Raw genomic sequence first — 24421 nt, forward strand, 5'->3', positions numbered from 1 at the left:
TATCACATCATGCCTTTGTCTAGTTGTATGCTGGGCTTTGTCCAGAATGAAACTGTGAGGAACAGCATCATACACATCGCTGAAACCTAGAAAGATCACATCAACTGACTTCCCTTGGACACAGAAGTAAGCAAAGGACTTCATACCTAGGTGTACAATGGTATAGAGCTAGAAAAGAAACCTGGTTTTGTTCAGAAAAGGTGCCTGGTTTTGTTAATAAAGCAAAGAGAGCACCTAACAGCATGTTGTGTCAATACAGAAAGCTTGAAAAGTTCATGAGCTTTTTAATCAAATAACAAGGCTAATGGAGTTGGGCTGTGATGTTACAAAAATCAGGACTGACAACTTTAGGATCCAGATGTTACTGCAACAACTGAATGGCAAAATGCAGAATAATCATTAAAACATTCAAAATACAGAAGTAAGCACAGAATTAATAGACACGAGAAACACTTACATAAACGATGTTTTTACACAGTGATTCAGCCCTTGGCCTCTGTCTCCTTGTAGCAGATGCAGCAAGAGCCCCATGGACTGGGGAAGGCCTGCAGTGGGTTTGTCTTGATGTCTCTCCTCAAGGAACATTCAGGGACCTGCTAATCATAAAACAATGAAAGCCCCAGGGGACGGAAAGATATGTTTGCACATATTGTTTAGAAAGAGGAGGAGCTGCTGCCATTAAATGCATTTGGTGCTGGCTGTTTGTTTGGCACTGCTCAGCCAGGCTGGCCATGAGCTCCACAATGATGGCAGAGAGGTCTGCTGTGGTGGATTGAGGGATACTTATGACCAGGACTGTTCTGCCTATATTTGTTGTTTTTACTGTGCAAGCATACATTATGTCCTATTAGAACTTAAATAGTTTTTATGCAACAGCTTAGAACAACAGAGCTAATTAAAGATTAAGTGTTTTACCTCCCTGGCGTTATCCTTGTCTTTACCTAACAGCCGGTGATCCAACCTCTTTCAGTCACCTGTGTTTCTTGCTGGCAGCTTCATCACGGAAAGGAGAGGAGGCATGGTCCTACAACGAAGCAAAGAACTCTGCTTTTGTTCCTGGCCCAGCCCTCTCCTGACATGTTGCCAACAGGCTGAGAAAAAGGGACATGTGTGCTGAAACACAAGGGCATGCTGCTGTCATGGAGCTGGAGCTCCTTTGACCCTCAAAGAGGTTCTACAAAATAATGTAGTGTCTCCTTACTGACAGAAATCCACAGGACCACAGGTCTGGGGTCTGCCAGAGCCTGCAGAGGGGGATGCTGAGCACTGCTCCCTCCACCTCTGGGTCTGCTAAGGATTTTTCTTATGTGAAGACTCTGCAGGAAGCAGCTAATGCAAGCTCTCCTGCTCATCCACAGAGCTCATATCCAACAGATAATAAAACCACAGGCTCCTTTCTCATTAATCCCTAATTAAGCACTCTCTCACGTAGCACTTTCCGTCATTAGCTGTGGTAGAAAGCTGAGAGACTGCCTTTAACCTTCACACCTCACATAGAGGCAGATCCAAGCCCTTGCTGTGATCATGCCTACACACTTCCTTATGTTTGCATTTTGGGGCTTATGGCAAAGATCCTCCTCTTTCTGCATGGAAAGATATAAAAGACAAACCTTCCTGAGAGGTCGGCATCCATCCAGAGCAGGCTGGAGAAGGCACACACTCCATGTCACCATCGAGTGACTGCAAGGTCAGGTTTGCCCTCACCCAGCATCAGGGCCCAAGCAGCTCTGCTGCAGCCCCGAGACAGACGCTCTGCAGATAACCTTGGTGTGGAAATGAAGACAACAGATGATACGCTTCCGGCTGGGCTCCTGTCTCCATTACTGCTCTTTGCTTCATGAAAGGCTTGTTGAGTGCCCCGGTGGGCTTTTAAGCTGCTGTACAGTCGTGGTTCTGGCTGTGGCTGCAGAAGAGTCACAGCAAGCCTGAGAGCTTCAGCTTTTTAATTAAAAGCTAGGGTAGGCATTTGGAGTGTAGATCGAGACACCCTGAGCCGGGACTCTTGAGAGGTTCAGCAAGGACAGACATGAGCCCTCTGCCTCTGCTGTGCCTCAGCACAACCGTTCCCTTCCAACTGCACTCTAAGACGAGAGTCACTCGAGCACATTATAAGCACCGACTGTGCTAATAATTTCTGGTCGAGGTAACTTGCCATCTGATTCACAGTCCTCACGAAACAAAACTGAACCTTCTGCCAGTTGTACTGAACCAATCAGGGTGTGCTGAGGGCAGACAGAAGGTGAGAGCTTTAGCTTTCTTTACTACTATTTTCTTTAATGCCAGGTAAGATATACAATATTTTGTTCAGTGCATATTTGAGCCCCGAGGAAACAAAAAAGGAAGTGACAACAGCCTTTTCAGAGAAACAAGCCACTCAGTACAGAGTAGAACACACTTCCACTTCTGGAGACTGATTTGAATGCTCAGAGCACACACAGAAATCCCAAACATCATCTCCAGATGTAAAAACAGCTACCAAAGTCTCTGTTTATTACAGTCTTTCTGACCACAATGAAGCAGCCACATTAAAGTCATTACCCTTGTTACTCTGTTTGATAAAAGGACCACAGCAACTCCTAAGAAACAGAGCTCTTACCCTTCCACACCAAATTAGTTTCCAGACAATGGAGAAACAAATCACACTGAGCCTGCAAAGCCATATAAAAACAGGTCCTATAAGTAAGTGGAGCTTGCCACAAACTACTTTTTGTCTAATTACACTGATGGTAATAGGTGAGCAATTATCTACATATCAATACTTAACGTGCTTTTACAAGCCAATTCTTGAGCAATATTGGCTAAGAAACCAAGCCAGGCTAATACTGAGCTATAGCTCCGGCCTGCCCAAGGGCTTCTGCATCACTTTATGGGAACAGCAGGGAGTGTACAATCTTCTCCACTTCCTAGGAACAGAAGGGAAATGTCACCTCAACAACCGTAACAGCCATAAACCAGCAACCGAGTACCTGCAGATCAAGACATCAGCGTGAGTGAAGACAAGGCTCCTTAAGGATGCATACCAAATATGCGACACAGTAAAATGAAAACAGTGAAGTTAAACACGTGCAATGCTTCAAGACTTTATTGTTGCTGTAGAGTAACTGATACATGGTTAAAATACCCTAATATAACCAATGAACTTTGAAAACTAAGGCTTTCTGTAGGTTTGTAGTATCCTGGCATTTTCTTTCATACAATGTACATATAAAATCAAGTTATAAAAACACTCATCTTTTTTAAACAACAGAGATGTACGCAACGCACAGAGCTAGAAACTACATTTCGTATGATCAAGACAACACCTTACAGACCAGCTTGGAGCCCCACAGCTTTGAACACAAGAGAAATGTCTTGGTTTGATGTTCTGTTAGCCAGAAGAGTTTCAGCACAAACACAGATGAGAGGACTTCAACTTTCAGTTCGGAGCAAAGAGAAAGAAACCCACAGCACATTTGAGGAAACATTTGAAGGAACAAACGAAGAGTATCTCCAAAGGCAGGAAAAGCAAGTCGTGTTTCTCAAATAACATAAGGAAGACAGCAGAGATGGAGGCCCCATAGTAGGAGCAGTCGTGGTTGAACGACGTGCTCTGTCTACCGGGACTGTGAGAGGACACAAGCCATGAGAAACTGGGCTAATCAGTAAGATAAACCTGGGTGCCAATATGAGGTCCACAAAAGGTAGATGTGTGATTCCTGGAGTACTAGCACCTTTAATCTAACAGCACTGAAAACACTTCAAGTGATTCACCAGCGTGTCTTAGTGGAGTCTGAAAAAGGAAATGGTGAATAAGAACAAAGTATTCTCCCCAAAATATGCATATTAAACCTTTCGAGTAAAAGCTCTTTTTGACCGAATAGGAAAAGAACATACACAGAAGGATCTTCCTCATCACTTTAGCGACTTTTTAAACACAAAAGCTAATTTTTTTTTTGTCTTGCATTTCTAATTGAAAAATGAGGCACGGCGTCCAAAAAGTCCTGCCTGTCTCAAAGTCAAGAGCCTTCCCTGCGAGGAGGATCCCTCCCTTACCATGGGCTCTCCTACTGTATGCAGCCAGGCAGTGCAAATGCAGCATTTAGAGCTAACAAGATGAAGATTATTTCTGCTCACTCTGAATCCACGGGAGAGGAGGATGAATTACAGATTTGCAGGACATTTCCCACATTACATTAGTTACACGTTTGGCTCCAGCCGGACAGAAAACTTGTAAGGGTCATCTCTGAACCGCATTATATTTCATTTTCAGAACTGGACTCTAATCAAACACAGATACAAAATACTCTAGAAATCTTTCCCTGCTGCATGACCAGGACTCACACTGATGTTTCTGGTATGCTTTATGATGTCACCAAGTTCTCCGAATGACTGAAAAAGTGTAGCTGGTATTTATGTCACAGCTGCCCTCTGAAGTCATTCCCCAAGACTTCTAAGGCTGTTGGTGTGCCCCAGCCATGGCTAGTCCTGGTGTGAAAGCACAGCCGTGGCTCAGGACAGACTCAAAGACTTTTGGTATCCTCTGCTTATCTATAAATGCCAATTTTAGTTTTTCCCTTGTGGTGACTGTTATGTGGACATACAAGGAACTGCACCAAAGCAGAATACTAAGGGAAAAACACCAGCTATGCAGATCTAGGCTTTTGTCTAAATGCCTTTGATATCACAAAATGACATTAAGGAACATCACCGCACCACAGAAGAACTGCAACAAAACAACAGTTACCCGACTTTAGGGACTACCATATAAACATGAAAAATCATTTAGAAACATAATCCTAAATATAAACCTACTTTTATTTATCTTTTAAGAAAAAAAGGATTAAAAAATTAGAATAAAACCGATGGCTTCAAGTACTTTGTGCATAATAAACAGTTATTATAAGCACGGATTAAAAAATACTTGTCACCTTGCGAGGGACAGTCAAATAGAGGCTGGTGATTCATTCAGAAATGGCCTTTGATAGAAACACAGGAGACAACATGTTCAGTGTTGTAGAAGAAACAAATGTACCTACAGTGCTGACCCAGTGCTTGAAATAGGCAGTTCGTATTTCACAGCAGAACAACTCAACATACAGTCAGGCTCTTTTGGTTTAGCTCAATTAAGTCTCCATGCAACAAACAACAAATGTTCAGAAAGTCCAGGAAGTTCTGCAGCAATACATTTGACCAAGTGATCTAACACTGCTGAGGCTGAACAAGTCTAACCTGAAGTGTCTCCTAAGTGCTGGCAATGTTTGTACCTTTTATTGTAGATATTACATTCATTACACTTGCAAAGTGCATTTTCAGAGTTTAATTTGGATTTCATGATATTTAGAAAGCCTCAATATCATGAAAAGAAGGAAGCATGTTACAGTGGGAGCCTCCCAAAATAATAAAAGCTTAAAAGTGAAGAAGTATGGAAAAGAAGTGATGCAGTCAGGCAATGCAAGATAATTCTGCAAAAACAAGCTGAAACTCAGTTTCCCTGTGCTGTCATGGTCTGAAACCCACCTTTTCTAATACTCACAGAAAGACGACCATTGCATTGGATACATTCCAACAGGTCTGGCTGGCTTGCACAGAAAAGGCAATTTTCTTCTTTATGCATTTGGACAACTGAAATGTCTACAGAAGTAACGTGAGAATAAACCAAAAAAGCCTTCAAAAAACAAAAAAAGATACCTTGCCTTCTCCAAAAATAAAAAAATTTTTTTTAAAAAATCATCGAATAGTGTCTATAATGAGACCTCTTTGAAAAACCATTTACCTGCTACTCCAGAGACAGACACATATTATTGCCTCTACCAGAAAAAAAACCCACTAATAAAACAACAAAAGCCAGCTCCCCTATCCTGCAGCTCTACGTACTACAGCAGGAACACATCTCCCACAGCTAAGAGGGACACCAAACCAGCACCAACAGTGAAAAATCAAAACCTAGCTGCATAGATCTATTAAATAATCAGCAAAGACTTAACTGGAGGCGAAGCCAGCACTGTTTCTCAGACCACAACACAACACTGGCAGGCCTAAAAACCCTTTAAGTTCTGACTGACTGAGGCAGAGCAGGTTGAATAGCGTGCTAGGTTCAGTAGTGTTTGAAGAAGCTGAAGTCAAAGCATTTTTAAGTAAGTGTGACTATTTGAAACAGCAACAAAAAGAAATGGAACATCCTCTTCCAGCTTCCACCTACCATCAAACCACTGTTAAACATAGCAGCTTTTCCAATCCGGTGCTTCATGACAACGTGATTGTACAGAAGTAACACATCTGTCTTTCTTAGCCGGACAGCTGGGATTTGTACATGGACTTTCAGTGCACGTCATATTTATTAACATCCCTTTGATTGTTCAATAATCCAGCAACGTGTTTCTTAATTACAGCAGAATGCAGTTGCTAGCTGCTCGCAAGAGCAATGCTGAAATTACATTCAGAGATAAAAACTATCATTTTCACACGCTGTGATAACTAACGGCTTTCTTTCTGTTCACAGAATTAAGTGCAAATGTCTAGCAAACAATGACAATAGTAAAAGACAATTCTCATGCAAAAATTCTCTCCTGTCCATAAAATTTGCAGTACGTCCCAAAGCCACACATTATTATGCCCTTCTTTACGCAAGAAACTACTTCTCTTTAATTTTTGTGTCGTTAAGTTTCTGTTGCTTTTTAAAATATTGATGACAAGCAAGTTCAATTAGTTCCAGCCCACCAAATACCTTTTGCTGCACAACAAAAATGATTATCACGGCTGCAAAATACCATCGTGCAAAGCTGTACAGGTACAGCAGTGCAAACGTACCCATTGGGAACAGCGTCCAATACAGGAGTGAGATGCACTTGACTGCCAGGACCCTGAGCTCAGACTTACATGGGGGAATAAAGCTTTGCCCCGTCTCATCAAAGCACTTTCCACCTTCATAGAAGCGTCGAAGTCTCTCCTCTTTCTCTTCCCAACGCTTCTGGCACCAAAGCTGCAGCTCCTCCTTAGAAGTGGGCACTGTCTCTACAGGGTATCTCTGGACATGAAAGTGAATCTCCTTTGGGAAGTTTCCATTCAAAAGGTGCTTCTCCGTCTGAGGAATGTTTTGGGGGTATGCCACAGTTATGTCATGGATAGCATCAAGATTGTTACCTGGAAGAAAGATGTGGGGAAAAAGATCAATACAGGCCGTACAATAACCAGAGCGCTAATTCACTTCAAGGCACATTGAAAACTGCCAAAATTTTACAAGGAATCCCAAAGATACAGTAGCTATGCAGAGATTGTTTTATATTCTGGAATCCAAAGGCTGAGAGGTCAGATATTTCCCATTCACTACCTCTTCTGAATTGAGCAAAACCTCTGGAAACAAAATGACACTCACTTGCACAAGCTAATGTAGAATTACAACACGGGGACTAAGGGGATAAAGTCAAATCAGAAGGAGAAAAGATGCAAATCTGATCTTGGAAGAAGAACAGAGTATGCACATCTAATCCACTAACACACATTTCCAAAACAGTTATATGTGTGTTGCAAACATATCTTTAACTCATCAAACATAACCTATTATGTACTCCTGCGAACAGAGCAAAATATTTAGTCTGAACTTTGATCTGAAGCAAACAGCACACATAGTCCTAATTTACCAAAGATCTGCAAGAACATACATGGAGCACACACCAGTTTAAATACCATTAGGTTCATTAAGTCTAGGGTGACTGAGGAAGGCTGAAGAGCCTCTCTGTAGCTCGTCCAGCTTTGCAGAGCACTCCATCTAACACAGTTCTTTACGTTTGACCTGGTACTCCAATGGGGGGAGCTGTGGCCTACTTCATTCCAGAGCCGGTAAACACAAAGTGCAGTGCAAACAGTGGAGAAGCTGAGCTTTATGTAAACCACATACCACTATCTGGCCAGAGTTAACTCTTTGAAAAGCAACTTTGGATTAGAAATTCAAGGAATACTGATGAAAAAAACGGATCTGCAATACCATGCCTGATCAAGCCAACACTCTAGAATGGACAGCACTATTGCCAAAGCTGTTTTTACAAGCATATCTCTGTACTAACCATTTTTACACGGATGCTCTTCCCAATATTTTCTTTGCCCTCAGCCTTTGCCTAGACATTCTTTTCAGATTTCATAATCTAAATTCTGCTAGTATAAAGCTGATCTAAAAATAGGTGCATGGTGCGCTGGACATTGCATAACTGTTAAGTTCTGCCAGCAGTGATTTATCCTGTGTTGCTGTTTCTATTTTGCTGGCTGTCTCAGGGCAAAATAGAATTGGAGACTAAATGCTGTCTGTAGTTGCAGTGTCTGAAGATGTTTTTTCTCATAGATTACGTTAATTCTTGCAAAAACAAATACAACAACTTCTTCTCAGCTCTGTTCTCCCTTTCCTTTTGCTCTCCTTCTTCACATCTTCAAAAATGACAGGAACAGAACAGAGACTTTAAATAGCCATATTCAAAATAAGTTATCTAAAGTTCAACTATCACAAGAGAGGAGGAAAAAAAAAAAACCCTATGCCATCCATCAGAGTATTTTACAACGGTAGCATATTATAATGGTCTCTCTCAAGAGAGTTTTGTGTCTTGGGTTTCTAAAGAGCAACCCAGAAAAGGTGCAGTCTTCCTGAGATCCCCATATGAAAAAAAAGGCTTCTGTGAAAAGTTCTTTGGGCTACTTGAGTGTCTCACTCACCTTGCAGTCATTCGTGTCTCAGAAGCTGAAAAGGCAGTTTGTCATTACAGGATGTGCAAATGTTCTTGGAATATCAAAGCTGTACACAAACTTCCACATCATCATAAGAATTGTGTTAAGCACTGAACAGCTTAGTACTAGATTATTCTGATAAAGAAGCATTTATGTCTTGTACATCTTATTAACTCTTCATCAGACTATTGCTTTTAACATACTTCTTATTATACGTGCACATCTGGTTGATCATGGTATCTTTCCTAGCTCAAAAACTTGCTTGGGATGTATCTAGAATTTATGGATGTCCCTTGTTCAGAAATCCCCACCTATGAATGTGGAGCAGGACTTCACCACATTCCAAAATGTTTACACTACACAAAGGTTTCTAAATAAGCTACCCAGAACAAAGCTCCCAGAGCTGCATACAAGAGGGTGAGCTCTATATTTTCTGCATCACAAACAGGGAAATTAAAGCAAATGATGATGAGGTGATCACAGACTCACGGAACGGCCTGGGTTGAAAAGGACCACAATGATCGTCTGGTTTCAACCCCCTGCTATGTGCAGGGACACCAACCAGCAGAACAGGCTGCCAGAGGCACGTCCAGCCTGGCCTTGAATGCCTCCAGGGATGGGGCATCCACAACCTCCTTGGGCAGCCTGTTCCAGTGCATCACCACCCCCTGGGTGATCCGCTCAGTGTGGTCAACTTGAATCAGCATCTTCTAACAGCCAGCTGCAAAGTTTACCTATTAAACTCAATTTTACTCAAGAAGAAATTACGGTTATTTCAGAGGTAGATTCATCACATCTGGAAGCACTGAAACATCAGAAGGAAAAGATCAGAATACTGGGTTTCACATGCAAGTGCATCAGAGCCTCTCAACAGGTCCCTTGTTTGGGTCATGCATATTTAAAAACACACAAAAGGCAGACTGAAACTTTAATTCCCTGGCGAGGCAGGCAGGTGAAAAGGACCAGCTTCAATCAGTTTTCTACAGCTGTTGAAAGAAGCATGTCCTGCCATTTGTTATGTGCAGTGAAGCTGCTGGATCCACACCATACACTTGAACAAAAGAATTCTGCATATTCTCTGTTGATACGTCAACAGTATTTTAGAATATGGTCAGGGTCTGTACATCATTTCCAAATGTGCTACAAGTGAATCTGCTAGAAAAGTTACTGCAGCAGATGAAACCACACCATCCATGAACAAGGACAAAACTCCCTTAGGCCATGTTTAATCCGGCAGTTTTGAAGATGCATCCTTGGCTAGAGCACATTTACCACCTTTGTTGCTCTCTGAAGTTAAGCTGGTTCCCTCTGCAGCCTGAAGATAGCTAACAGCAAATGCTTCAAATGAACAGCAAGATGGAGGACAGTGAGTGTAAGAGTGATCCTGACTAGAGATGCACTGAGGTGACTGAATTTAAAGATCCACTTAAAACCTCTATTTCTGTACATTTTAAGAAGAAATCGCCCTAAGGGAAGTCACCCCGTTCTACTTCTCCACTGGATCAAAAAATGAAGTGAATTAAATCTGTTTGTTCATAGTTTAGAGAAGCTGCCAGTGGACAAGCCCCTCTTTACATTGCTCTTTGTGATGTCCACACGATCTTCTTTATTCTGCTCTTACCCATTTCCACTCACTGTAAGACTTGTGCCCCAAGTGTTGTGTGTTGACTGAATGTGACCTGACCTGCAATGCATCTTCCTAAATGACCTAAAAAGCACGTTGGAACTCAGACTTCTAAAAATTCAGTGCAAATGTAAGCCAAGTGCTAGAAACTGTAGATGATGAGCTATGCTGCTTGTTTCTTTCTTATGTAATAATAAATCTCTAATTAGAACCACGGCCCTGCAGCCAGTCACTGCCAGGGATCCCCAAAGAACCTGTCCTGGTGACAAGGACAGAGAAAATCAAATAATATTCACAATGTTGCCTCTGAAATCTAATTTAACTAAGAAACCTCCATTAATGCAAAAATGTCAGGTAGTTAGCCCAGTCCTTCCAGACAAACACATGAGTTTCAGTAGCTTTACATCCTCATTGCTTTCACTCTGCAGAATTAGACCTATGAACATTATTCTGTCCTACGCTTTACAGAAACACTTCAGAAAAAGAAAGGTTATTACTGTGCCCAAGAATGATTATAAAATTTGTTTGTAATTATTCTTAAGCAGCTACAAATACAAGGTGAATGATTAATAAATGTTGCAATCTCTATGTTGGGATGACAGAATGGCACAAAAGCCACAAAGTTATTTTTCTCTTTGAATGTTCTGTCCACCAGTCAAAGTGATTGATGTTTCAGGATATGCCGATACACAACATTAGTTTAAGCAACCACAATGCATAGTTGGTTGCTATGGGCACTGAACTTACAGGTGGCATAGAAAGAATTTACCAGGATCCTAGCCAAGAGAAAAAACATCAGAGAATGATGCCTTCTTTAAAAAAAAGAATTCCAACAAAAAGTTAGGACATGTTCTCTCACCACACCAGCTGTTCCATCAGCATTTTTGTTCTGTGTCACAGAGTCAGCAGTGGTAGCCCAATAGAGGTGAGGCTGCCCTCTTTTCCACCAGTTTTACGCAGAGACAGACATACATACAACCTGGTCTCAGCTGAGCCCAGGCCCTATGCTGCTGGGTTGGACCCAGCTGCATTGAACCTTTTGATCCCTCTAATAGCCAACTTGTCACCATCTGATCTTCCCAGCATCCAACTCATACATACAGCAGCCTCAATAGCTGTCTCCCAAATATCCCATAAATCCCATATAATCCCCAAACACTCTCCTCTGCATCCCACAGTGATCCCTGAAGTCCTGCAAGGAGTAATCCCCCTTGGTCTACAAGGTGATGGGCAGGTGCCTCCGTCACTGACACACTGTGATGGATGCCCACCCCAGCTCATGGCTGATGGCTGCCCCATGACAACCCTAGGAGAAGGCAGGACAGGACTCTAATTCTCTGTCTGTGTTCTGGGATTTTCCTGCCTATTACATCCCTGTGCTCCTTTGTGTGTGCACAGATCAGCCCTTTATCTCACAACCCAATATTATAAAACCTTATAACCAGGAGTCTCTTCTTAGGTTCAAAGTAAAGACATCACAGGTAAATTTTGAATTCTTTTAATGATGTGTGTTAAAAAACCCAAGGTCAGCACAATATATTTCTAGGGGAAAAAGGAGTCTGAATATAAAGCCAGGATTAAACTATTTTAAGCCTCTTTCAAATACATTTGGAGCTGCAGTTGATGAAAATTGCCAGAACTGATGCTCAGCCCAAGAACACAGTCCCAAATAAGAAGGCTGGTCGCACACCCTCATCCCCTGCAGTGTAAGGATCGCTGCTCATTCCTCAGCAATGACTCACGCTAGTGACAAGGACATTTTCTTGCTCATACCTGGGACAGAGCAATGCTGAGCAAGCTCACTGTGAGATCTATATAGGCAGTGACTTGAGGGCCAAAATGATGATTCAGAGCAGCAGCTCTTAAAAGCCAAAATGGCCATCACTGTGCCAAAAATGAGGTAAATCCATGTAATGCACTACTCAGGCTTTCAACAGTCTGGAAGGTGAACAGGTAGCTGAGTCTCATCAACATTAGCAGTGGTGGCTATTATCCATTTCCATTCCTAGTGAGGATCTAAGCAGCTGGACTTCATCCCATTTTACTTACCACTGACACTACCTTAAATCGTACAAAGATTATATGGTCTCTTCCCTTGCATTAATTCAGTAGAGAAGATGCAATTCTTAACTGCAGTACATCACAGAGCAGTGATCTGATGAGTGGTGAAGTCAAAATGAGAGGCATGCTAAGGTGCTTTCACAACAAAATAGTCATGATGAACTTAAGATAAACTGTTCTGTGAACGTACACAAGGCCCCTGAGACTTGTCTCTTCCATCTCCCACCACAGTGTAATTGCAGCATACCTATCCCATAATCACACAACTCTGAATGCATCACACATCTTCACACTTCCATAAACATCACCTGTAGCTTTTTCACCCTCCCTTCAATAGCACAGAGTCGTTTGCGTTGGAAGGGATCCTTAAAGGCCATCTGGCCCAACTCTCCTGCAATAAACAGGGACACCCACAGCTCCATCAGGTGCTCAGAGCCCCATCCAGCCCAACTTTGAATATCTCCAAGGACAGGGCTCCCGTCACCTCCCTGTGATGCAACCTGTGCCTCACCACCATTTCTTTAAATAACTTTATCCGCAATATATTTATATATATTTCCTTAGGAAAACAAGCAGAGGAGTTCAGCATCTGTAAACAAACATAATGAAAGCAAAGCTAGAAATAAGTAGAACAGATTGTCTACACTGCTCAGTATCTGATTTTTTACACTAGCTTTGAGACAAAGATACATTTTTGGACATTAAAACAAAAGTTACCTAAAACAGCTTACTAGGAAATATTACTGTGTGGGCTCCTGAGATTTCAGTCATTTTTCTTTGAGAAAAATACATTCCAGAGTATCAAAATGGAGCAGATTCAAGAATTTACAGCTTCTCTTGGGAAGCATCATCCTTGCTGAGATTTAAAACTTCAGGCAGCCCTCTCTAAAGCAGCAGTGTCAACCACGGTTCACCTAAATCACTTTCAATTCAGTAGCTATTGGAAATCTTTTTTGGCTAAGTGCAGCAATCAAATAAGCAAACAAAAAAAGACAGCAGGATAATGATGACCTTGATTAACAGAGAACAGTAATCCTGCATACCAATTCTTACTCTAGCTATCCCTTTTTCTATTGGCCCTGTGATAAAAGGAGATACAGAGACCTTCCCCCAGAGAAGATGGAGTTCAGGCACCAGCACCTCTTGTCCCTGAAGCTGGAAGCCAACTTTTATGGTCAGCAGCAGGAAGAAGCAGCGCTCTGGGTGCTGTGCATGGGAGCAGAGGTCTGCTGGGAACCGTCCCAAGGTATCTTTCACTCGATAGTACAGAGATTGGGAGGTGTAAGGACATCCTCAAAAGTGTCAGCATAAACAAGCTTAGGTGTTTTGTTCAGTACATTCAAACCACAGTTTTGCAGTCTGATGCCATGTGTTGAAAACGTGCAAGAAAACATCATTAACTGAAACTGTCTAGGGAGGAAACAGGGAAGGAACTGTTTTTACCTCCTGACCATAGAGTTCTGTTAAATAAAATGGGCCGTGCAGTGCTAGTCTGATCTATCAACCTTGTAAATTGCTCTAGAATCATCTAAACATACACAGAGTACAGACAGCGGTGCTGAATTTCACCTGTTTCACAGCACTTCAGAACCAGCATTAACATTTTACAGCTCCAACCCTCCTCACCATCTCTCTGGATACTGGCCTTGGGATCAAAGTCAGGTGTGAAATGCTGTGTGTCACTACTGGGTGATGCTGCAACCACTATTCCAGTGATTTCAGGAGCCTCATCTGCTGTGTGTTCAGTGTGTGAGCACACGAAGGAGGGCTGTGCAGGGGAAGTGAAGGACCCAGCTATCGTGATAAGGAATGCGTTGACCAGAAGGCTCCATCTGCAAGGCTGCCAGATGGTGGCTGCCCTTCAGTCTTCCCTCCTAGAATCCAAAGGGTTATTTAGGAACTGCAAAGTGAAAGCTGTTTGTGCTATTAATAAAATACAAAATATGTGGAGAGGAGGGAGCGAAGGGATAAAAGAGATGGAATAATAAGTTATTTTCAGTCAATAGGGATGACCAGGCACAACTGACTCACCACTCTTTACTCTATCATTCCTGAACTATATTTATCAAATCCAGATAACAAATATACCATATTTATTCCCTTGCCTGCCTAGCTTCCCACACTTCATGTCTGCTCCACAATATAAACATGAAATTTGGTTTTCAAATGCATGTTACACACTAGAAAGGAGAAAACATACTGTTTCTAAGTCACTATTACTGATTTGTAAATGATGTTTAATGTAAGAGACAGACTCCGACGCACTGGTACACCACTCATCAGCTCCACTGAGCTTTAACATGAATTTCCTGGCAAACGGACATGAAAATCACACTTATGTTTGAAATAAAGATAATTTACTGTACTGCAGTGAAATCCTTCTAGAAGCATCACATGCAGTCTGCCTTGTCAGAAGGTATCTTTGCAGAAAGACAAATTTACATTCACCAGGAAAGAGCTGAACAGTTGTTTAGTTGTTTGTTAAAACCAAAGAAGTTCAATTAGTCGTACGAATACTTCAGTAAAGCTAAACATCATAACAATTAAGCAAAAGTAAGGTATCTTATAACCTTAAAATACATCCCATCTACATATGATGCATGAACAAACAACTCAAGCTGATTCTTATCTTGTAACACAACAGGCTATCCTCCTAATTTCTCAGTTATTTGGTAGGCATTTGAAATCCCTGAGAATCTGAGAAAGAGGCAATCCATCCACATGTATTTCTTTGCACTCTGCCTAGATGAACAATCTCTCTGCAGCACCGATGGAATTCAGCATCAATCTCTGGAACCAAAACCATATCCTTACTGGAGGCAATCCAGTCCTGCTACAATCCAGCTGCTGCATCTGAAATTTCCACTGTCATGACGACTGGCCTCACTGAGTTAACAGTCAAACAAAACACTCTGGAACAGTTTACATACACAACTGCCATACCAGTGATGTTGAGAATTGCAGGACATCACTGCTACGTGAACAGCAGTTCACCTTTGAGCCAGCTCAAAGTCTGTGAGTACTGGGAATAAAAAGTGATACGTTCCTAAAGCTGTCAGGAACAGCAGTATGTATCAACTGTCACATTATAGCTTTCAGCATCCCAACTAAAATGAAAGCATTCAATGGACTGCCTTTCCCCATCTCCCTGTTCAACTTATTTATTTCCTCTATGTCTTCCAAAGCCCTTGTTTATATTCTTTTCAAACAACTTTTTTTTTTTTTATATTTTTTATTTAATGAATCTGGGATTAGCCAGGATGTAGAGTAGGAATTTCTCATGATTTTCTCACAGTTTTTAATGTTTTTCAAATTGTTTTAAATGCAGGACCATTAGGCTCCAGCTGATCTGCAGACTGACCCTACATTTTGAGTCTCATCCTTTGTGAAGTGGTTGCAAAGTCAGCATGAGATGGAGCATGAGGATTAAAAAATAATTCACCACAAATATTCAGAAGAAAGCAGCTGTTGCACAGTAATCATCTGAGCAAAGTGTATCCTATCTTTTTAGGAATGCCACAGAGTTGTCACTTCTGGTCAGACCCTTAGTTCGTGCAATGGAACAATGGCAATGAGTAGCATAACGTTATCCAACTGTACTGCAACGGTAGCAATAAATAAATAAACAAGGGCTTCTACTGAATTACATTCAACCTCTTCTATGATCAAGATAAAGGTTCAGCTTAATTGCCTCCCCTTACTTCTTCTCCCTTCTTAATTGCTACAATCTGTTAACTCAGTGCATGCTGCTGTTTTTATCACTACCCAGAATCAGCCGCTAGAGAGTAGTCTTTAGCTGCTCAGTGACCTTCTACTTTTAGACAGACTTGCCCTCTTCAAACTGTCCCTGGCATCACTCATGGTCACTGACCCTCCAGGAGCCCCAGTTGGAGCAACCTGGCATCAGAAATAAACTTCAAGTGGAAGCAAGGCTGCAGGTAGGCTAGATGATACACCCAGAGCCGCTGTATCTGGGATACAGGAGAAGAAACTCAAAACACTCGCTCAAAACTTTTGAGAGATTCAGTGTTACAAATAGGGCCCATTCCAGTCCAAAATAATTGATGAAAATGTACCCTGCAACAGAAATAGACTATAAACTAGACGTTGAAAAAACACCTGCTAGCAGCCACCTCAAATATTTGAAAGGAGTGTTTCTACAGACATCCTGAGCCAATCTCTCCCATTTCATGCCTCACCGGTCTGTGCGATTGCCATTCTTGGTCACAGTGGTTTGTTTTCCTTTCAGCGCACAAAGTGAAAGGAATGCAGAACAGCACCAGCAGTCCGACAAGAAGGTACAATTTCAGCACAGAGAAAATCGTTGGGCTTATAACTTCCTTCTGATTGATACACAAGAAAGCCACATCATCCATTTGCTCCACCCGGTTTAAAATGCAGGGCAAGGATTTTGCTCTGAGAACATGTCACACGCTACCTTTTGAGGAACTTCTGCCAAGAATGTGTGTTTTATGATCTAAATGTGCAGCTGAGGCATATTTACACAGAAGCAAGCTCATCTATACATCTCAATAGGTGGTATCAGTCTAGGGCAGAGAGGCACTTGGGCTTCAATTAACCAGCACAGCCTCTTGAATTAATCGACAAAACACAGCCTCTAACCTTATACACTCAGTTATTTAATGGGATTTAATCCCTTGAGATTCAAATCTAATACCACTAATTCCATTTCCATGTTTTTTTCCCCTGTTGACCAACAAAACAAAACATAGACCCCCCCCCAACACTAAACACAGCACTGCAAATAACAGGCATGCAGGCCCACGACTGCGTGCACTGAGAGATATGGACGTATTGTACCCAATCCCCTGGTGCTAAAACAGTTTTCCACCAGACCACAACACACAAGTGGACAAATCTCATTAAATTTAATCAGCCTGGTACTTGGGGGAGCCATCTTAATCAGTAAGGGATTTAATGAAAAGCCGCAACTCCTATGAATAGTCTTTAATTACGACTGACTAATATTTATCCACAAAGAAGAATTTGTTTCAGGATTAGTCTGAGGACCTGGAAGAAGCCAAAGACATCAATTTAATAATGGAATGCCTAATTAAAGTATAATGGAAACCTAATTGTGATATGCTGCTTTGTAGCGCACATGATTTATTTAGAACAATTGCTTTTCACTGGGCTCATTAGGGAAAGTTAAACAAAACACAATGGTAAAAAAGAAAAGGGAAAAACAGACAAACTGGAACTTCAACGATGATTATAATCAGCTGATGAAAGATAGCGACATGCTTGTCAGATAAAGCACTGCCATGCCTTTGCAGGCTGCAGTTAAAAGTGTTTTAAAAGGGTAGTAATGATTGCACAGCTCCTTTGCTCCCTAACAACGTGGGATCAGACCCAAGCCCTACTGCAGCTACTTGGTGGAGCTCCAGTGTTGCAAAAGAAGCCATCAAGTTGAAGGGTCTTTGGACTCTCCTCAGTCAGAGTAACCTCACGTAACACACACACCCTCACAGAATCATACAATGGCTTGGGTTGGGAGGGACCTAAATGATCATCAAGCTCCAACCCCCCTGCTGAGGGTAGGGCCGCCAACTTCCATACCTAATACTGGACCAGGCTGCCCAGGGCCCCATCCAACCTGCCCTTGAACCTCCAGGGACAGGGCATCCATAGCCTCTCTGGGCAGCCTGTTCCAACCTCACCACTCTCTCTGTAAAGAACTTCCCCGACATCCAACATAAATCTTCCCTTCTGCTAGGGCAGAAACAAGAAGATTAGCTTATGGTTTTGTTCCAACTACTGTTGTTCATAGGGTTGCTTTAGAAAATCATGTCAGTCAATCCTTCAAATGAAAATGAGAAAAGATTGCAGAGTGCCGACCCAGACATTCCCATGTCTAGATGGACGCTGACTTCTTAATACCCATCTTTGTACTTCCATGTATGTGATGCTATCAAGCTGCCAGTCTGAGAAGTAAAACCCAATTCTTATCTCAAGCAAAAGTAAGATGTGGGGCCAGTGGTTCATCTTCAGATCTGGTCTCATTATTTCCACAGTGAGGCTGAGAAAGACCATTCATCCCAGTTCGCAATGACCCAGTATTGAGCCAAATGTAGCATTCTGCCAAGGCAAGTAAGAACAGGTTGAGGTTCATAATCAGTATGTTCAACCTTCTTGTTAAAGCCACGGATGACAATGATCTGCTCCTTTTTAATGCAAATCAGAAGATAATCACAGAATAATCCTGGTTGGAAGAGACCCATATGGACCACTGAGTGCAACTCCTGGCTCTACACAGCACCACACAAAATTCACAGAGCACAGGAGTTCTGTGAGGCAGAAGATCACGGTGTGCCTTGCAGTGACTCCACCAGACAACCTACACCTTTGATATTTTTTCACAGGTGGGCTGAGAACATAACATTTCAGTGCTGCCTGATCTGGAAGTGACAAGTGTGGGAAAAGCAGAAAGCCATGGTCTTGTAATCTCATGCTGGTAAGTGAAAGCAGTTGTTTCTAACATTTTGAACATTGATTTTTGACACAAATATGAGTTTGTACACAACTAATTCACAAGGAACAAACCAAGGCAGTTCGGTTTATTTCATAGGACTTACAGAAAGAAAGTCCACTGTTGTCAACAGGCAATTGTTTTTCTTCAGCGTTTTGGTTTAGAGAAAAAGGAAAGCCCCCAAGCTTCGTGCAGCGCATTGAGAGGACAATGCTTAATTAAGGAAAGAGTACTTGCCATTGCAGGAAATTCCTTTCAGCTATGTTTTCCCTAAGGACACTTTGCTATAGGAAACAAATAGATCTAACACATTTGAGTTCAGAAACACACTCCCTCAAGTTTTCCTGAACAATTTCTCAGCACACCTCCCCAGGCTTACCACTGCAAGCACAAAAGGCATCACATGGTTCTTACTCCACAACTTCTTCCACTCTGAGATCCTGAATCAGGCTGGAGAAGCAAATGGAGAGACGTGAAACACACATACCAGTAACAGATCTCAGAAAACTCCACTTTCCTTGGTTGTAACTTGTTTTTTTTTCCCCTTCTAGTGCTTGCATACATAGCATAATCCACTCTAACCAGCTTCCAGCTGCTGACGCCTTGCTAATTTGTCTCAATGCCCATGACTTGACATGAAAACAGCTACTCAAATTCAATATTTGCCTTATGGACACAACCAGGTGTACAGACCTTCAGCCACGACAGACGGGCCAAAAGTCTCTGGGCCATGGGCAAATGCCAGCATGCCTCTGCCCTGGAAGAAAGAAGGTCAGGGAAGTGAACTGGCTCACGGCTGGTAGAATCACTGCTTAGAGCTCTGATCTGCCTGCAGGAAAGCTTCCCATGGCATAGAACTTATTTAACAGCCAGGTACAATTGGATGTCTCCCTTTTTCCAGCCCAATGGGAAGGAGAAAGACTATGCTTACAAATGGGAACAAAGAAGTTGCCACAGGCTCCTATTACACATCAACAAAGGTGGGAGAAAAGTCTGATTTTATCTGAAGAGCATCTACCATCTGAGGAACAGCTTATACTGAACTTTTCAAGGGTTGCAAAATGACAAAGCACCAGTTGGTCTTTTGCAAAGAAATGATGGGGTGGTGAAAAATCCATTGCAACTTCACTGAGTTCATAGACAGCTTAATTGTACGAGGTACTTGGTAGAAACTGAGCTTGCCCAGCAAGACAAAAGAACTTGAGCTGCTTTGCTGTATATGGAAAACAGGACAAATGAATGCTGAAACCCAAAGCCAACCCATCTCAGTGTTTTCTGCCTAAGCAACAGTGACAAAAACAAACTCCCAACAACTCCTCTGAACACACTACCTTCTGAAAGCAAACAAAAGAAACAATAAGCAATCACCCCATGAATACCTCTGCAAAAACACAGTTAGTGACCAAGACAAAAGAAATGCAAAACAAAGTGAGACCTAATATTTTTCTTCTCCCAAAGCAATGTCAACCTACAGTCATAGTTTTGTTAAGTGATGAAACCAATTTTAACTGTGGTGGTTCATGGTAGAAATGGCATTTCAAATATCAGAGCTGACAACAAAATTCATTCAGCAAGCTGACAATTTCTGTTTAAACACCTGTGGTGAGACATGTTTAAGTGTACTGCATATCAAAATTGAAGTATTCTTTGGTTAGTTTATAAGACATATTGTATGTCAAATTAAAAAACAGCGTTAGAAGAGTGAACACGCTGCTGTAATAATAGCCAGTATCACAGAGAGACTATAAAATGGAGTATTTTTCTAGGTCAACCTGCAATCTGAGAAGTCATCATAACATCACTTCATTCTCACTAGCTGCAGCCATGAATGAATAATTCCATCGGTAGAGTAGAGCTCTGGCACACACGGGCAATTTAAATCGACGGGTACAGTGAGTTATGCCGCTGTGTGTGATGAAACAACCCTGTCGACAACAGCCCCAGATGGCAATGAAGTGGCTTTTGTCCATCGGTCTTCGCTGACTTTCTAAAACTTCTCCACCGAGATGAGCAATACGCCCCCAAAGACAGACGCAGTGGTTTGATACAGCCGTATCTGCGCTGCTCTCCCAGCCCTAAGTGTGGCACGAGAGCTACCTGACTGCGCACGGCATTCCTGAGACACGCGGCTCAGTAACCACCACTGGCTCCTGAGAAGCTCAGACCTTGCGCCTTAGATTCAACATCTGCAACAGAAATATAAATTACATCTACATATAAATAGCACAGACATACTGAAACGGAATTAGCTTGTATAACGCTTTGAAGAACGTAAGATTACTCAGACTCTTCCACAACAAGAAGGGATTTGAAAACTGATGAAAAGTCTGTCATTTTGTCCCGACAGAATCCTGAAAGAATGCTGACACTACAGCTGATCTATGTAAGAAATTCTGGTGTACTTTACCCGCTTCCTCCTTGGGATCTTTTATCTGAGATGGTAAGCCAGTAACAATACCTGCCTCCTTTTTGAATACCAAAAAGGGGAACAGCATAACAAATACCACTAAATGCATAATGCCCTGAATTCCTGATTCTTAAGTATACATTCTCAACAGGCTGTTTTAAGAAAATATTTACTTTTTGGTTGTTATGGTGATCTTTTCACAGCAGTTTATAAAAATAGAAATGGCTAAAAATAAGAAATAAAAAAATCCAAAGAAACCTAAGGAACTAAAAAGGGAATATGGCATGCAGATTTGTTTGGTTCAGAATAAATCTGCATATAGTGTCTTGCAGCAGCACGCTTTACAAAGGGAATTAAAGCCATGAAATTAACATTTTAATGAAGTAGAGAGACCATTGACGTCAGGACTACTCACTGATTGCTGCTTCCAGGTGGCCTAATGAGATGAAAATGAAGTTTATATCTTCAGCTAGTCTAAGCCAGGCTTGTTTTGTGACTGTGATTGAATTTAAATGAGAAGATACTGCTGTGTACAAACAAGTCTAGGCTGGTAAGTAGCCTTATCAAATCCAGGCATAATAAATGCTTGATTTAAAATTGATTTTATGTTAAGAAAAGAGATTTCATTATTACTTCCGTAACTCAAAATAAATGCAAAGCGGAAGTTTTACCATTAATTCTATAGAATGCCACCAGAGCTTTTGTATTGGTTGCTCCAGGAATCCCCATACAAAAATTTTACTGCAAGACGTTTATCTATCAAGAAGAAAAAAACATTCTGTATTCCAACGGTGAAGCAGGAAATCATAAATCCAGTGTAGTCTGTGGATAACTCACACTGTGACTCTGTTTGGCAGCAGAGGCATTTAGACATTGAAGTCAACTGATGGAAATGCAAGTCCACCATGTATCGTGAAACACTCTTGAAAAGGAATTAGTGCATACCATCAATTCACTGCTCCTAAAGTGCCACTGAAAGAGTGCATTTCATTTTCTGCCTTCACTGTAAGCAGTGAATAGACGTGCATAAATGTTGCCCATTATTTCCCATTAGAGTAATGAATCAATGTTGGTTTTACTTTAAATATAACATTTCTACTTAGAGAATGAGATAACAGTAATGATGGAGACATTTTCTCAAAATTTCTGTGAAATCCAGTGAAGAAGTGTGGTATCTTTTTCACTTTCTACCACTGTTACAGTATTGAAAAACAAATACAAATAAATAAAATAAATCTAATTCTCACTCCATTCTTGTTCATACATCTGACTTCCACAGTCCAACTTCTCACTTCATAAGATGTCTTGACATAAAGCCTGGTCCAGATGGTATAATAGCTCAGTACTAGGGAATAGAGCAGGGCAGGAGAAATGCAGAAAACACAGAACTGATCCTCCAAACTCAGCTCTTCTCCTGAGTCTTTAACCTAGAGCTAAAGAACAGCAAGGAGAGGTCATATTTTATTTCCCTTGCTTGGAAGGACATCAAGGACCACTCACCATGCCCTGCCATGGGAATGCTGGAGCAGGAAGAACAGCTGGCAAACACAGATTTGTGATGCTTGTGTCACCAGCAGAATGACCCACGTTCTTGTGGGCAAGTAAACACATCTGATCAGAACTGCCACCTGGCCCTTAGGACAGCCTTGGATTTGCTGTTTGCATTATTTGCACTGAGCTGACTGACCTGGACAAAAGGTTGGGTACCTGCACGTTCAATGTGCTACAGAATTAGAAACACAACCTGTTAAGTGTGGCAGCAAATACCTTTCTACCCAAAGCTAGCTGTTTGTAAACCACTTTTGTTCTTAGGATGCCGATGACACCGCTAAACCAAACCAGTAGTAATCCATCTCAAAAGAAGCAAGCTTGCTTGACCACCACCTCCCAGCGAGTGCTCCCAACACTCCTTGGTGTGCCCATGCAGCAGATGAAGCCAGCAGAAGCTAGTCCTGCCTGTCCTTCATTCACTAAATAGGATCGGCTCTCTATTTCCCTTCCATCCAAGAGGTGGGTGTAGGCACGTCTTCGTGGGGCAGGAGACCCAACCTGCAGCTCACAGCTGTTGTGTTGGTAAGATACAAAAACAAGATTACTCAGAACACAGCGTCCTCCCGTAATTTGCATGAATTCTGGGCCAAGGGTTGGAACATTTTTTCTTCATTATTCTACCGTTGCCTAGCGCGGCATTTTCCTCTGTTAGCTGCTATTACCTCCAACAGCATCTGGAAAAAGTTAGGTGGCCAGAAGAGAGTAACAGACATGAGCTCAGTGTGTTCCCAAGACCTGATTTTCAGAGATACAACACACCTGCAGTTTCAGCAAATACACTGCAGAATTAAAAAGCTCAAAGGTTTCTGAAAAATAAAAAAGAAGAAGAAAAAAAAAACAACCATGATGATTAAAGCCACTCAGCATGTATGCCCCTGCTTTCTACACACCAGCTAAATGCTCTGGAGGCTTGTGAATGTTTGCTCCAAGCATGGATTGCAGTACTTCATCCTAGGAGATGATGAAGACATGAATAACTTCAGCAAGATCTACATCCGAGGAGGATGCTCACAAATTCCTGGCTAGCAACAAATGGAAAAAACAAAGGCATGGAACCACAGCTGCTCCTTTTCTGAAATGGTGAAGGACCCAGGAGAACCTTTGGACTGCAAGCTCCAGCTGAAGCAAGCAGCACACCCTCCCAGCTCTCTCTGAAAGAGCAGGCACTAACTGAGCTTTGCCAGATAAATGCTCTGCCCATCAGCTAGACACGCTGCTGCCATTCAGATCCAAAGTTCTTCATCACCAACAAAGCACAAAACTGTTCTGACTATGGAAGAGGTACGTGCCTTGCATGCTTTAGCACAAACAACTCTAAGGTAGGTGAGAATAAAACAACCGTGCTGTATAAAAACTGAAGTGAAACTTTGTTTTTCAGCACTTCTTAGTCTCTCCCTCAGCACCCTATGCATGCATTTATCCAGAACAGCAACAACTTCAACAGATTGCTGACACTACAAACTCCCGGACAACCACACTATGTGCCACCCTCCACCACCAGTCAGTTGATCTTAAGTGATAAGGAGCTCACAAACATCTCTCCTTCTTATTTCCATACAAGATCCATAAAGCCACTTTAATGACACACTATTAGGCAGTA

The 24421-nt window shown here is 41.9% G+C and overlaps 1 protein-coding gene across 6 annotated transcripts in view; it reads right to left on the minus strand.

Annotated features, from left to right (window-relative positions):
- Positions 1–3055: 3055 nt before the first annotated feature.
- Positions 3056–24421, minus strand: part of LCLAT1 (lysocardiolipin acyltransferase 1) — a 105908-nt gene continuing 84542 nt past the window's right edge. For all 6 annotated transcript variants that reach the window (XM_052700100.1, XM_052700108.1, XM_052700116.1 and 3 more), the window contains one exon: positions 3056–7119. In XM_052700100.1, the coding sequence (XP_052556060.1) occupies positions 6611–7119 (509 nt within the window). In that variant the 3' untranslated portion in view covers positions 3056–6610. The remainder of the gene's footprint in view (positions 7120–24421) is intronic.

Source organism: Tympanuchus pallidicinctus, unplaced genomic scaffold (genome assembly GCF_026119805.1).
Source record: "Tympanuchus pallidicinctus isolate F22 unplaced genomic scaffold, pur_lepc_1.0 scaffold1, whole genome shotgun sequence".
Lineage (NCBI taxonomy): Eukaryota > Metazoa > Chordata > Aves > Galliformes > Phasianidae > Tympanuchus > Tympanuchus pallidicinctus.